The sequence below is a fragment of the Tursiops truncatus genome, chromosome 1 (assembly GCF_011762595.2).
Source record: "Tursiops truncatus isolate mTurTru1 chromosome 1, mTurTru1.mat.Y, whole genome shotgun sequence".
Taxonomy (NCBI): Eukaryota; Metazoa; Chordata; class Mammalia; order Artiodactyla; family Delphinidae; genus Tursiops; species Tursiops truncatus.
Window position 1 is genome coordinate 49958162 of NC_047034.1, and position 13906 is coordinate 49972067.

At 35.5% G+C, this 13906-nt stretch overlaps 1 protein-coding gene across 10 annotated transcripts in view; it reads right to left on the reverse strand.

Moving 5' to 3' along the window:
* Positions 1-13906, reverse strand: part of TOR1AIP1 (torsin 1A interacting protein 1) — a 52469-nt gene that overhangs the window by 9749 nt on the left and 28814 nt on the right. For 4 of the 10 annotated variants that reach the window (XM_019952545.3, XM_019952549.3, XM_073803751.1 and 1 more), the window contains 6 exons: positions 8565-8606; positions 7423-7509; positions 4625-4681; positions 2254-2295; positions 1654-1722; positions 796-816 (listed from right to left, as the gene is read on the reverse strand). In XM_019952545.3, the coding sequence (XP_019808104.1) occupies positions 796-816; positions 1654-1722; positions 2254-2295; positions 4625-4681; positions 7423-7509; positions 8565-8606 (318 nt within the window). The remainder of the gene's footprint in view (positions 1-795; positions 817-1653; positions 1723-2253; positions 2296-4624; positions 4682-7422; positions 7510-8564; positions 8607-13906) is intronic. The other 6 variants (XM_073803754.1, XM_073803761.1, XM_019952552.3 and 3 more) reach the window with 3 other exon arrangements.

A 13906-nucleotide genomic window follows, 5' to 3' on the forward strand; every position in this document is an offset into this window, starting at 1 on the left:
TGTTACCTGAACCCGAATGTGCAAATTTCTGCTATATAGTTTCTCTTTAACTCTGGAAGTTCTGTATATATGGTAGATGTCTATCAACCAGTATACAACTATTTAAGCCATAACAAATATACAAACTTAAGACAAAATAGGAATACAGAGAAAATACTATAAATAAGCTATCAATTTAGCAACCATAAAGATCTATTTCTACATTCCAGCTAGACCTTCAATATAATGATTTTCCCTTCTGCATTGCATTTGTACAGTGTCTTAACAGAGGACAATGCAAACATTTTTTGACAACAATATGTACTACACTTCACTTTTCTGGAAGTAATTTATCTGCTATTAGTTACCCAGAATATATAGTTAAGAACTAATAACATCATAAAACTCTGAGCTTTTCATAGTATATACACTTAAACTCGTGCAGTTTTGCTTCCAAGAGTAATTCTTAGATCTTCAGAATGTTTTAATTTTTGATATTGGCTATAACCATAATCTTAAAAAGCTGAATTAATATTTGGTTTCCTAACTATAATAGGTCAAGAAGAACAAATTTTAAGAGGAAATGGTCTTCTAATAGCAAGTATATACAGCAATAAGAAATGACAGCCAGGGAATTCCCTGGCGGTCCAGTGGTTAGGACTCTGCGCGCTCACTGCTGAGGGCCCTGGTTCGATCCCTGGTTGGGGAACTAAGATCCCACAAGCTGCGAAGCATGGCCAAAAAAAAAATAACAGCCAACAATAAGGCGAGGGCAAAAAGTTATTTCAGTTTTAGACAGCTGAAGAACTCACTTACGTGTACGGTAATACTTCACTGCTGGGGAAAAAATGAATTGCAACCATTACTACTTTACTGATAGAAAAACAAAGCCACAGAGGTTATCTTGTCCAATTACAGTTAGTTATTTTGTGAGCAAGAGCTATATGATGGGGATTTTTATATTATCTAAATAAAAGTAAGGGACACCTGATGACCTCAAGACCTACTGTGGCTACAGGAATAAGGAAGGGATAGAGGTTAAAGGTCACTTAAGGCATGGCATGGATTTTTTTATACAGTCAAGGTTTAATGTGGACACACTGCTATAGAAATTGTGATAGACACTGAATTCAAAGCATGTTTTATCGCACCTATTTATTTCTTCAATATTTCTTAAATTCTATGACATTTAATCCATCCTAAACCCAAACATGAAAATACAATTTGAGGATTTCAGCATTTATAACTTAAAATAATGGGTATGCAAAGCTGCTCTAAGTGGTTATTTATATAACGGTAAACAACTGTTAAAAATAAAAACAGGCACTATCAAAAGATTAGAATTTCATTTTCATGTGCAGATTGTACTGCTGCTAGACAGAACTGACAATTTGTCAAGTACAGACCTATCATCCACTGGTTTTCTCACACCATGATTCTACATTCTACACCCAGTCCATCTCCTGCCAGTCCAAGCAGATGGAAATAACTAAACTAGCAATCATAAATGTCCTTTATTAATGAGATCACAAGCAACCCAAATGCTTATCTGATGAACTAAACAGTTTTACATGTTAAATAGTCAAAAAAACAGCAAATAAACTTAAAATTACTTCAATAACAGGTAGCAATTTTAAAATTTCTTCAATAACAGGTAGAGATTTATCAACTTACTTTGCATCCTAGTCCTTATTCTTGTGGTTTTTTCAACCCATTCCTGAGGATTTTTTTGATATCCCGAGCCTGAGACAGATATATATATCAAGATATCGTTTCACATACTTTGAAAATGTATACTATACCTCAGTGTTATAAGGTAAATTTATCAGAAAGGCAAAACAAATTTGGCGAGGGAAACAACCAAAGCAATAGGTTCAAAAGTAAAAGATAATGTCAAAGGATCACATCAGTGCGGATGGGTTACTTCCCACAGCAAAAAAGGCAGCAAATAAATACATAATCCCCTAATAGACAAAACTATGTACAAGTCCTTTGCTATGGTCTATGACTGCATTTATTAACACTTGAACTTCATTAACACTTTGGTGTTAATTAAGAAGAAAAAGGTTAACCATTTACTTTTGTAAATAAATTATTTTCAGTAAAGTAGTCCTAAACACATTTCTACATCACAGAGTACCAATATTACATATAGTATCAATCTGTGGTGGATTAAAAGGCAAAGAGGGTAAAATGACTTTGAATTCTATTCAAATTTTTGTTGGCTAGTAAGACTGGGTTGATTGATAAAAGAATAGACAACCAACCACTTACTTAGCACTAATGGTTGCTTATCAAAAGCTGTGAAGTCGGGACCTGAAACAGAAAACAGAGATAAGGTCATAGAAAATAAAGAATGGAAATAAAAACAATGAAGATGTTGCATAAACATTTTACTTGTTTACTACTGACACCAAAAACAAAAACAATCAAAACTTTCTTTCATCAGTCCCAAACATATACAATATATATGTATTTTCCCTTTTCTAAACTTCAAAATGTTCAGGAATTAGATAATAAGAAGCCAGCTTTAAGAGCAACGCCATCAAAATAAAAGCTAAATGTACTGAATGCTTACCAGGTACCAAGTATAATTTTATCAACTCTCACACTTTATGTGGTAGATACTATTATTCCTATTTTACAAATAAGTAAACTGAAATTGATAATTTTCTCCAAGATTACATATGTAAAAGGTAGTAGGACTGAGATATAAACCCAGGCAGTTCATATATAACGGTATATACTATATAAGCAAATTTGTGAACACTGCAAAGCAGTTATGCAGTGCAAGATGCTACTTCATGTTTTGGGATGGTATTTAAGGACAACTATAAAATGATACAATGGGATAATTAGAAAATGTTATTACAAACAATTATAACATGGTAAATTTGCAAATCTGCCCTGAAGAAACAAGTTACTTCTAGCTACTGATACAAGTACCAGTATAAATTTATGTTCGACTTATTTTCTGACTAAAAATGCAGTATGTGCTGGCTGTAACAGAAATACACCATTCTAGAAATGCATAACCTAAAAATTCATTAATATCTATTAAGTGCCTATTACATGCAAAACATTGTAGGAAAACCGTGGTGAATAAGACAGATAGATGTATATTCCAGATTTGTTTTCAGTCTACACTAACAAAGAACTTTTTAAAAAACTAGACACACTTTTTTGTATTGTCTTTCACTGACTCTGTGAAGTAACTTTTTAAAAACACCTTTGCTTTAGGGCTGCATCTTAGAATCAGTGATATGACACAGTTTAACTGGATGGTTTTCTTTCTCAGTAATACATAAAAGCAATGGCATTTTAGATTCAAGGAAATATATACCTAATTGTATACAAACAACTCATTTTCCATAACTGAAAAGTATACCATTGCATAAGTATAGCATAATTAATATAGGGACACACATTTCAGAGCTTCCAAAGATCAAAGATTTAGAATAACAAAGGGCAAACATATAAGATAATCCAGAGAGTAATTTTCCATAAATGACTGATTTCTGTTTCACCTGCTTTTGTTTGTCTCAGTTTTAATTCCAAACCCAGAACCTACTAAAAACTAAAAAAAAAAAAAAATATATATATATATATACACACATGTATAAAGTGGAATTCTATGAACACAGTGATTAGAAACAGATTTCCAAAGACTTTTTCTTTAAAAATAGTCTCATATTTTTAAAATGGTATTGTGGAAGGAAAAAAAAGTTCTTGAAGATTTTACATTCCAGGATATTTCTGGTTGACTAATAATTAATTTGAATTCTGGGACTTGATTTAAAAATGGAAAAAGAAAAAACAGTGTAATTTCTGCTTAACCTAAGAGATACATATCCATTGTAGATAATCTGCAAACTATAGAAAAAAAGTAAACGAAAAATGTCAACAATTCTACCATCCTGAACAAACACTGTTAGCATTTTAGCATACTACTTCCCATTCTTTTCATGTGTGTTACATTTTCTCAATATTTTATTATGAAAATTTTCAAAGCTGTAAGCTGGGCTGTAAGACTTTTATATACACACCAACTAACTTACCATTAACTTTTTACTTTACCTGATTTACCACTTATTTATTCATCCTTCCAAACTTTCGCAACACAGTTTAAATCATACCATATAAGTAGGTTCAAACTACTACAATCAACAAATTTATATTGCAAATGAGGACATTCAACAAATCAAAGAAGGCAGTAGTTTTTTGTTTTTTTTTTTAACCCGGTACGCGGGCCTCTCACTGTTGTGGCCTCTCCCGTTGCGGAGCACAGGCTCCGGACACGCAGGCTCAGTGGCCATGGCTCACAGGCCCAGCCGCTCCGCGGCATATGGGATCTTCCCAGATCGGGGCACAAACCCGTGTCCCCTGCATCGGCAGGCAGACTCTCAACCTCTGCGCCACCAGGGAAGCCCTGTTTTTTTTTTAAATTCAAAATCAAGGTTGGGTACAGAGGTGATTAACTCAAGAAGCAAATTCAAGATGCAAGATGAGGGTTTTTTTAGCATTCACTATACCTCTTTTTCAACATTTTACATTAAACTGCAAAAGAAGATCTTCAAAAATAAGAATAGCATTTGACCACACCCACAGGTAGACTTTTAAGAGTAAAAATCATGGTTTTACTTACTTTGTGATGACTGCCAAAATGATTCTGGATATTGACTTGATGATCTGGTGGTTTGGTCTAAAAACAAAAAAGAAATATAGTATACTATAAAGCATATTTAACTTTCTAAGTGCACATTTAACCAGAGAATGATGAATAATCAAAAGAGCAAGAATATTCAGATAAACCCCAGGGAATTCAACACTTGAATGTATAATTTATTTTAAAAAATAGTTTCTAAAGGGTCAAGTTATGTCTAAAAAATTAATTATCTGTCTTTTCTTTTTAAAGAGAAAAAAAGATATAGGGCATGGCATGAGATAGATAGATAATAAAGATAATAAAGATAATGAAACCTTTGAGCTGGGGAAAATCTTGAAAGTTTACAATAATGGATCTTCTGGAAATCATTACTATCCATTTTGTCTTAAATTCCTCTTGCAAGTGGTCGATATGTTATGTATTTTAGCCTTCCCTTCTTAAAAATCTTAATTTTTTTTCATTTAAAAGTGGAATTTATAACAAAGTATGTCTAAAAGCAGTCAGACTGCTATCTTGGAGGCAAAAGCATTTGACACAACCAGGTGGTGGTTAAGTATTTTTGTTGGTGTACTCCTCTAACTAAAAAAATTTTGAGCATCTATCTCCAAAATATATTTTTAATATTATATACAAGCATTACTAAAATAATATATTAACTAATGTGTTGTATATATTATAAAACAAACTAAAATAGACATTTTAAATGGATGAAATAAAAGATGTATATAACTAAATTCTAATATTTTCCTCCTGCACTCCAGTGGACCTTCTAGTACCTCTTTGGTAATAACTGGCCCAGAAGACAATCTAGAAAGATCAGTATTCTTCTGAATATGCCTCACATCTTTGTTCTTTAGCTAGAGTTTTCTTCTGTATGGGGTATGCATGCTTCAATAAGAATTTATTTGAATTCAAAAGGGATCACAGAGCCTGGGGTTTATGTAGCATCAAAGAGCCACACTGGTAGCAATGGCATCAAGCTACTGGCTATATGATTCATGACTTAATTAGTCTCTAATTTTTAGAGCTGTATGTATGCATATATGAAAACTAACAACACTCAATTTGAGTGTTTACTATGTGCTAGGTACTCTCTAAGTAATTAAATCTCACAACAACCCAGATGAGGGAACTGAGGAACAGAGAAGTTAAGCAACTGCCTGAGGGCACAAACCTAAGAGTGGAAGAGTGAAATCCAGTGAAACTCCAGAGCCCAAGATCTTAACCACTAGGCTACAGTGTTGCATATCTCCTTTGGGATTTCTGTATCAAGAAAGAATGGTGAGGGACTTCCCTGGTGGTCCAGTGGTTAAGACTCTGAGCTCCCAATGCAGGGGGCCCGGGCTCGATCCCTGGTCAGGGAACTAGATCCCGCATGCTGCAACTGAAGATCCCACATGCGGCAATAAAGATCCTGTGTACTGCAACTAAGACCTGGCATAACCAAATAAATAAATAAATATTTTAAAAAACACAAAGAAAGAATGGGGAAAAATAAGGAAGGGTGGGAAATATGTAGAATAAATGCCCATAAACCAGCTTCTGAGCTTATTTTTAAAATGGAATGATTTAGGAAAACATAGGAATTACAGAAATTCTCAAAAGGTGGTGAGGGGTAAGTAGAGACTTACTCTATAATGGAACTAAAATATAAAATTATTTATTATTTCCACTGTTTACAAATTTAATCAGCACCCTCATAAGTCTCAAGTTGGTATTTTTTTCTCTTCAGTCAGTTCTTTCCTTGAATAAACTTAAACATCAATTCACAGGAACAATCAGAAATTGTTATTGCTAACTGGATGTGAATTTGAACAATTCAGAGATAACAGGAGTAATCTAAGTTTATTAGAACTTCCTAAAAGCTAACTAATACTCCTGATAGTGTAGTGAGTCAATGCCAGTGTGATCAGTTTCTCTATAAACATTTTTTTTTAATTTTTAATTTAATTTTTAATTATTTATTTTTGGTTGTATTGGGTCTTTGTTGCTGCACGTGGGCTTTCTCTAGTTGTGGCGAGCGGGGGCTACTCTGTGTTGTGGTGCACAGGTTTCTCACTGCAGTGGCTTCTCTTGTTGCAGAGCATGGGCTCTAGGTGCACGGGCTTCAGTAGTTGTGGCATGTGGGCTCAGTAGTTGTGGCTCGCGGACTTAGCTGCTCTGCGGCATGTGGGATCTTCCCGGAGCAGGGCTCAAACCAGTGTCCCCTGCATTGGCAGGCAGATTCTTAACCACTGTGCCACCAGGGAAGTCCCTCTATTAAATTTTTTAAAAAATCACAAATAACTCTTCTTTTGAGCACAAAAATATCTTATGTTCCATAAACAACAAAGCAAGATAAAAGTGATTTGTTTTAATGTAATGTAGATATTACATTACTAATCAGATGTATACATGGAATCAGTAATTTTTTTTTTTTTTTTTTTTTGCGGTACGCGGGCCTCTCACCGCTGTGGCCTCTCCCGTCGCGGAGCACAGGCTCCGGACCCGTAGGCTCAGCGACCATGGCTCACAGGCGCAGCCGCTCCGCGGCATGTGGGATTTTCCCGGACCGGGGCACGAACCCGCGTCCCCTGCATTGGCAGGCGGACTCTCAACCACTGCGCCACCAGGGAAGCCCGGAATCAGTAATTTTAAAAAATGTTTAAAAGCACACAACTTTTTAAAAAGTAGTTTTAATAAACACTTTAAAAAAGCAAATTCACAGAATACCTTTATACTTTAACTAAAAATACAGCTCCTAAGATAAGAGTCATATGCACATAAAGCAATGTTACCTCCAGACTCAACAGAATCCCCGGATCTGACCTTAACAACCGTAACATCACTGTCAGAACTGTCTTGATCATTTTCCTCCGTTTCCCCTAAAAAGAAATAAAAATATACCAGTATAGTCTTTATTCTAAGGCTCTAAAGATCTGGATTAAAAAATAAAAACAAGTAATTCAACATTAAAATGAAGCCTTTTAAATAATCGGATATAGAATTGCTATTTATTATGCTTACTATCCTGAGTCACAAAGGTCTAAATAAGCTAAAATTGAGCTCATTTATTTTATTTTCTCTGAGGTAAATAATTATATCCGAAACGAATATTCAATAAGATTATATTCTGAGGCTTTAATGTAGAGTTGACAAGTAAACAAATGAACATTAAATAGAAGAAAAGTTTTAACTTATGGGGAGGAAAAGTACATATAGTTAGTATATAAATTCAGACAAGATTAGTATATGCATGCATATGTGTTTGCATATATGTGTGTGTGTTTGCAAACAGGGTGTGTGGATACATACACCCGTACACAAACATTTCAGTATGCAAGTGACTAATCTCAGATTATGGTGAACTTAAAAATGGACTAAATTTTACCGTACTATTCAAACATAGACTGGTTATGAGAATTTGAAAACTGATTATTTGAATACCATAATCAAAGGCCAGCACATGCCAGAAACAGAAAATATTAGCTTTGCTTAAATTAACTCAAACAGACAAAAGATGCTTAAAATGCACAGGAAGGGGGCTTCCCTGGTGGCGCAGTGGTTGAGAGTCCGCCTGCCAATGCAGCGAACACGGGTTCGTGCCCCGGTCCGGGAAGATCCCACATGTCGAGGAACGGCTGGGCCTGTGAGCCATGAGTCGCTGAGCCTGCGGGTCCGGAGCCTGTGCTCCGCAACGGGAGAGGCCACAACAGTGAGAGGCCCTCGTACAAAAAAAAAAAAAAAAAAAAAAAAAAATGCACAGAAAGGCTACCATTCTATCCTATTTTACCTTCCATTTAACAGTTCAGATAATCATGAATTTTTTTTTCCAAAAAGACACTATTTTCTGCTCTCTCTCTTAAGTACTTAGCAAAATTGCTTCTAATCTTAACAAAAAGATTTAGAATACATTGCATGATATTTTAAGAGAAAATACCTTCTTCTGAGAAATTGATCTTCTGTTGGACACTGGTGGCTTCTAGAAGAGAGAAGCATACATGCTGTATGTAACATCATAAGCCAAAGCTCAGGAATAAATAAGAGCATTTAATTTAGGGAAGTGAACATTACATCACACCAATTAAACTTTTTTTGTTAAATTATAAAAAAAAGAATCAATTAATTCCCTTTACATTATTTCAGGAATAAGTCTGCTACAAACTAGAATCAGAAAGAGTTTACTGTTCCTTCACCCAGAGGTCTGTTTGTATTATAAAATGTAACCTTTGTTTGCAGAAAACATGAAACTCCATGTTGATAAATACAGTCCCTATAGGTTTACTGTATTCTTATTCTCATATCTGCTAGATTCCCTATACTCTTTTGAAAAGCCAACCACACCAGTAGAGTTGAAAAACCAGTTCTTTAATGAATCAGTGCATCCAAAGAGGATGTAAGAAAGGTAAAGAAACTCTCCTAGTTCCAGCAGGTCCACATACACCACTATTTCTAAGAGCCAGAGAATCTGGACAAAGATAAACGAGCAAAATGTGTCAAACAAATGCAGTATTTTTACATCGGCTATTCTGACTTTTATTTTTGTATTTTTGGCTGTGCCCCGCAGTTTATGGTACCTTAGTTCCCCGACCAGGGATTGAACCCAGACCCTTGGCAGTGGAAGCGCAGAGTCCTAACCACTGGACCGCCAGGGAATTCTGTGATTTTTTTTTTTTTTAATAAAGGAAGATATACCCAAATGCAAGCATTGCACAATTGGGCTAAAATACTGCTGAATGATCATATGAGAAGTAGTATGTTCCACAAAGCTGAAAACTTGTGTTTGCTTTCAGATTTTCTTCTATTGATTTTAACCCCCATTTGCTTTACAAAAGAAAAAAAAAACTGTACTGTAGAAAGCAACTACCAAAACATTATATGGTGAATTTGGAAATACTTTTTAAAAATCCGTTTAATTAGATGGTATAATACTAGTCAAACTACTCTTAATAGTGGCAAGTGCAAATCAGTATTTGCCAACATTTCTGCTATAAAACTAATTAACCCTGAGAAAATTGCTAGTAATACTATGCTACTCTTTCCTTAGAAAGACTGTCTTTTCAGTTTATCTTTTTCCTCCAAGCAGAAAAATGGAAAGTCAAACTTGTCTTAGTGCTATTCCCTTAAAATTTGTTAATATTTCCATTCACATAAAAAGGTATTGTTCCCTTTTTGAAGTTTTGTTTTCTAAGTGCATAACTATTACAGTATTTCTTTTTTGGACAGCTGTTTTGCTTTATTCATTTATACAACTATTCACATAGCATGCAAAAAAAATTTTTTCTTAAGAGTCAATGGTCATGTCTTAGTTATTATTTTAATAATAGTAAGTCCTTAATATTTTCATGTTGCTAGTTAGTTTTCAAAAAACTTCATGTCTGTTTTCTGATTCCCATAATGTCATAAGGGAATACTATCACAGAGGTAAGGCTCAAAGATACTAAGTGACTTGTCTAAGGGTGTCAGGACTAACAAGTGACAAAAAAGGACTTGAATACAGACTCTTCTGATTCCTAGTCTACTACCCTTCTACCACTGCATCAATTTTGTTCATAATGGCACATAGTAAGCACTCAGTAATTTGTTTAAATTTATTTTTAAATTCATTTTTAAAATTCATTTTTAAAAGCAGTTTAAGATTCATGAAACTGAGGGGGAGAGAGATTTCCCATATGCTCCCTGTGCCCAGACATGCATAGTCTTCCCCATTACCAACATTCCTATCAGAGTGATACATTTGTCACAACTGATGAACCTATACAGACACATCGTAATCACCCAAAGACCATAATTTACATAACAGCTCAATCTTGATGTTGTACCTTCTATGGGTTTAGACAAATGTATAATGACATGTATCCACTATTATGATATCAGAGTATTTTCACTGTCCTAGAAATCTTCTGTGCTCTACCTATATTCATTGCTCCCCCATCTCCCACCCCCACCCCAAACCCTTGGCAATCACTGATCTTTTTATTGTCTCACGAGTTTTGCCTTTTCCAGGATATCATATAATTGGAATCATACAGTATGTAGCCTCTTCAGATTGGCTTCTTTCACTTAGTAAGATTCACTTAAGGTTCCTCCATGTCTCTTCATGGCTTGATAGCTCTTAACACAATAATATCCCATTGTCTGGATGTTTATTTATCCACTCACCCATGGAAGGACATCTTGGTTGTTTCCAAGTTTTGGCAATTATGAATAAAGCTGCCATATGTGTGTGTAGGTTTGTGTGTGGACATAAGTTTTCAACCCTTTTGGGTAAATATCAAGGAATGTGATTGCTGGACTGTATGGTAAGAGTATGCTTAGTTTTGTAAGAAACTGTAAAACAAACTTCAAAGTGGTTGGACCATCTTACGTTCCCAACAGCAATGAATAGGATTTCCTGTTGCTTCACATCCACATAAGCATTTGGTGTTGTTAGTGTAGGTATGTAGTGGTATCTCGTTTTCAATTGCATTTCCCTGATGACATAAAATGTAGAGCAACTTTTCAAACGTTTATTTGCCACCTGTATATCTTCTTTGGTGAGGTGTCTATTACGGACTTCAACCCATTTTTAAATCAAGTTGTTTTCTTATTGTTGAGTTTTAAGAGTTCTTTGTATATTTTGGATAATAGTCCTTTCTCAAATAAGTCATTTGCAAATATTTGCTCACAATCTGTGGCTTGCCTTCTCATTCCCTTGACATTGTCTTTTGCTGAGCAGAAGTTATAATTCTAACAAAGTTCGGCTTATCAGTTATTTCTTTCATGGATAATGCCTTTGGTTTATACCTAAAAAGGCATCACCATACCCAAGGTCATCTAGATTTTTCTCCTATGTAATCTTCTAGGAGTTTTATAGTTTTGTGTTTACATTTAGGTCTATGATCTATTTTGAGTTAATTTTTGTGAAAGGTGTTAAGGTCTGTGTTCAGATTCTTTTTTTTTTTTTTTGCATGTGAATGTCCAGTTGTCCCAGTACCATTTGTTGAAAAGACTCTCTGTTCCATTGTACTGCCTTTGCTCCTTTGTCAAAGATCAGTTGACTATATGTGGGTCTACTTACGGGCTCTTTACTCTGTTCCAATGATCTACTTGTCTATTCTTTTTTTTTTTATTATTATTTTTTATTTTTTTTGTGGTACGCAGGCCTCTCACTGCTGTGGCCTCTCCCGTTGCGGAGCACAGGCTCCGGACGCGCAGGCTCAGTGGCCATGGCTCACGGGCTCAGCCGCTCCACGGCATGTGGGATCTTCCTGGACCGGGGAACGAACCCGCGTCCCCTGCATCGGCAGGCGGACTCTCAACCACTGCGCCACCAGGGAAGCCCCTTGTCTATTCTTTTGACAATACCACATTGTCTCAATTACTGTAGCTTTAGGTTTAGTTTAGCCTGAGGCTGAGTACTGTCCTACTTTATTCTTCCAATATTGAGTTAGCTATTCCGGGTCTTTTGTTTCTCCATACAAACTTTAGGACTAATTTGTTGATGTCTATGAATTAACTTGCTGGGATTTTGACTGGTGTTGCACTGAATCTACAGATTAAGTTGGGAAGAAATGACACCTTGACAATATTGAATCCTCCTATCCATAAACATGGAATATCTCCCCATTTATTTAGCAGTTCTTTGATTTCATTCATCAAAGTTTCGTAGTTTTTTTCATATAGACCTTGTACATGTTTTGTTAGATTTATATCTAAGTATTACATGTTGGGGTATGCTAATGGTAATTATATTGTGCTTTTATTTTCAAGTATCTCTTGTTCACTACTGGTATATAAGACAGCGCTTGACTTTTGTATATTAACCTTGTATCCTACAACTTTGCATAACTGCATAAGTTCCAGAAGGTTTTTTTGTCCATTCTCTTGGATTTTCTACGTAGACAATCATGTCATCTGTGAATAAAGACAGTTTTATTTCTTCCTTCCCAATCTGTATACCTTTTATTTCCTTTGTCTTATTGCATTAGCTAGAACTTCCAGCACAATATTGAAAACTGGTGAGCAAGGACATCCTTGCCTTGTACCTGATGTTAGTACAAAAGCTTCCAGTTTCTTACCATTATTACACGTTAGCTATAGTTTCTGTAGACAGTCTTTATCAAGCTGACAAAGTTTGTCTCTATTCCTAACTGAGGATTTTTATAATGAATGGGTGTTGGACTCTATCAAATGTTGTTTTCTGCATCTATTGATATGATCATATGATTTTTCCTTAGTCTGTTGATGTGTTGGATTATATGAATTGATTTTCAAATGTTAAACCAGCCTTGCACACCTGAGATAAATCCTATTTGGTTGTAGTGTATTAATTCTTTTCGTACGTTTAAAATTTTGATTTACTAACATTTTGTTGAAGGTTTTTGCATCTGTGTTCATGAGAAATATTTTTTAAACATCTTTAAAAAAATTTAAGTAACATTGATCTGTAAGTTTCATGTGTACAGCATTTTATTTCTACTTCTATATACCCTACAATGTGCTCACAACCACGGACTTATTTTTTGGGACTTCCCTGGTGGCACAGTGGTTAAGAACCCGCCTGCCAATGCAGGGGACACGGGTTCGATCCCTGCTCCGGGAAGATCCCACATGCAGTGGAGCAACTAAGCCCGTGTGCCACAACTACTGAGCCTGTGCTCTAGAGCCCGTGAGCCACAACTACTGAGCCTGTGTGCCACAAGTACTGAAGCCCATGCACCACAATGAAGAGTAGCCCCCACTTGCTGCAACTAGAGAAAGCTCGTGCGCAGCAACGAAGACCCAATGCAGCCAAACATAGATAATAAACAAATAAATTTATTTAAAAAACCCTTATTTTCCATCCATCACGCAGTTGATCCCCTCTACCCATTTTCCCTTCCCCACCGTCCCTTTCCCTCAGATAACCACTACTTTGTTCTATCTACATGTTTGTTTTTGTTTGGTATGTTCACTTATTTTTAAATGTTTATTAGTTTTTTTACATTCCCCATATGAATGAAATCATATGTATGTCTTCCTCTGTCTGACTTAGCTCACTTAGCATAATGCCCTCAAGGTCCATCCACACTGTCACAAATAGCAAAATTTCATCTTTTTTTATGGCTGGGTAGTATTCCATTTTATACATATACCACATCTTTATCCATTCAACTGTTCATGGGCACTTGGGTTGTTTCTGTACCTTGGCTACTGTAAATAATGCTTGTGATGATTATGGGGGAGGGTGGTGGTGCAGATATCTCTTCAGATTAGTATCTTCAAATTCTTTGGATAAATGCCGAGAAGTAGGATAGCTGG